The sequence below is a fragment of the Charadrius vociferus genome, unplaced genomic scaffold, assembly GCF_000708025.1.
Source record: "Charadrius vociferus isolate BGI_N301 unplaced genomic scaffold, ASM70802v2 scaffold585, whole genome shotgun sequence".
NCBI classification, from domain to species: Eukaryota; Metazoa; Chordata; class Aves; order Charadriiformes; family Charadriidae; genus Charadrius; species Charadrius vociferus.
In genome coordinates, this window is record NW_009648642.1 from 72888 (window position 1) to 74881 (window position 1994).

Sequence of the window (1994 nt, forward strand, 5' to 3'; positions counted from 1 at the left end):
CAGCAGGAAGGCCTTTCAGAACATGAAAAAGAACGTCCTCAGGCAGACTTAACAGCGTCAGAACTCGGGGCCGTTTTCTTATCCTTCGCTTGGAAGGGAAAGAAAAACACCTGGAGCACCTACAGTGAATCACTGGAAAACAAAAACATGGGACACCTCTGTTAGTGATAGAACAGTACGAGGAAAAAAGGTACTACAGAGTGTACACATGCATAAACATGTCTTTGCTTGAGTACCTGTTTACTGCTGTGCAGGATGCTTCTTAAAACATATTAGTCAGAGAGATTTAGCACATGTTGCATAATGCTATAAGACTAAACCACAAAGCAGTAAGTGATTAGCTGAACTTAGTCAATTAAATTAAGAGGCTCAGAAAGGATGAGTCAAGTTCCCTTCATTGAGGAGAACCCCTCCGTGCCCTCACTCCATCATTTGACTGTGTTTCGTTAAACTGTCACTGCTACAACTTCATTTACCTCCCCCACGCCCCAACTTTTTCTTCTCCGTTGACAGCAGTCCTTGAAATGTGAGCAGGGAGATGAGGAAGTTAAGAGCCACCAAACCAGCCCACGCCAGAAGCCCATCTTTCTCTCCAGCCAGTGGCTGGGCTGGGTACTCGTGGAAGACCCCTACAAACCAGGAAGCCCTTTTTGGAAGTTTCAGCATTCAGAGGCTAAAGGCATTGCCTATGTCTTCTGTTCCTCGTTAAGACAGAGTTTACCTTTGCTGCATTTGCCAAGAGAGAAAAATGATCTAGCAGATGAGGCAAAGCCAGGAAGAGCACATGAGAGCCTGGCTAAGGGCAGAAATTCAGATCAGTGAAAGGTTCTAGCGGGAGGAAGCACATTCCCCACCTCCAGCCCGCAAGTGGCAGCAAAGGATCACCCTCACCAAGCGGGGCTTGAGTAGGAGGACCCGAATCACCCCTTTTCATGCTGTAACTCAGAGCCCTGCCAGGCAGCAGCAGAGATGCTAACACTGCTCCTTCCCACATCAGCCTCCCGCAGGAGCAGTCCACACAAGCAAGAGAGTCCCATTTCTGAGCAAGGAAAAGGCGGCACATCTTCTTTGCAGGCATGAGGGCTCAAAAAGAAAAAAAAAATATAGTTTCTGAAGTGAAAGCTTGAGTCCCACAAATTAAAGGACCACATAAGGGCCTTTGTCTTTATTACAGAAGATTTCTTGGTTGCATTTTTCAAATCTGGTTTAAGTCTTACACAAAGATATTATATTTGGGAAATTTATTTACTGACTTTTTTCTTTAAAAGTTTAATGAGAAGACATAGACTCCTCTAGAGAGGCCAACACTGTGCTACATGCCTGTGCTAGCATTGCTTATCCTATTTCACTGGTTTGTTTCTAGCTTGGAGGTTTTTTGACTTAAAAGTCAAAGTAATACTATAATACACATACGAAACCACCACATATTATCTGTGAAGTAAACCAAGTCAGAGCTCTGTAGTCTCACAAGATTATAGGGTGAAAGGCATAAGCTGAGAGAACAATGCAGCTCTCAAGTTTTTTTTACAACAAAAGTAGAAGGCGGCTGAAAAGTCAAGGTGAAAATAGACAATTTTAATGAGGCAGGTATTTTTCTCCAAGAATATTTTTCCCCTTTCGCCTGCTCTTCTATTTTAGGTGTTTAACATCTCCTGGTTATAACCTAACATACGGGAAACCTCATGATCTTGTGCGTGAAGAACTGGAGAATAGTACAACTTCAGTGAGAGACCAGAGAAGCACCGCACTGCATTGCTCTTTGAGAAGATAAGAGCAACAGCTCTTTCCAGCTGTGCACGCAGTGAATAGAAGAAACGTACGGATCGGCTGCCTACACCCTCCTCTCTCTCTGAGGACTGGGAAGTCTCTGGACTCACTAATTGCCTAGCCAATGCCAAATTTACAGACGATCTGTTCAGAGCAAAGTTGCCGCATCAGACTCAATTACTCAACACAGGTTTTTCAGTTTGCAAAGGGAAGGTTATCCGGGTTTT

At 44.1% G+C, this 1994-nt stretch overlaps 1 protein-coding gene across 1 annotated transcript in view; it reads right to left on the reverse strand.

Annotated features, from left to right (window-relative positions):
• Window positions 1-1994, reverse strand: part of CCNF (cyclin F) — a 57718-nt gene that overhangs the window by 11038 nt on the left and 44686 nt on the right. The window contains exon 2 of the mRNA XM_009886375.1: window positions 9-132. Coding sequence (XP_009884677.1) covers window positions 9-132 — 124 coding nt within the window. The remainder of the gene's footprint in view (window positions 1-8; window positions 133-1994) is intronic.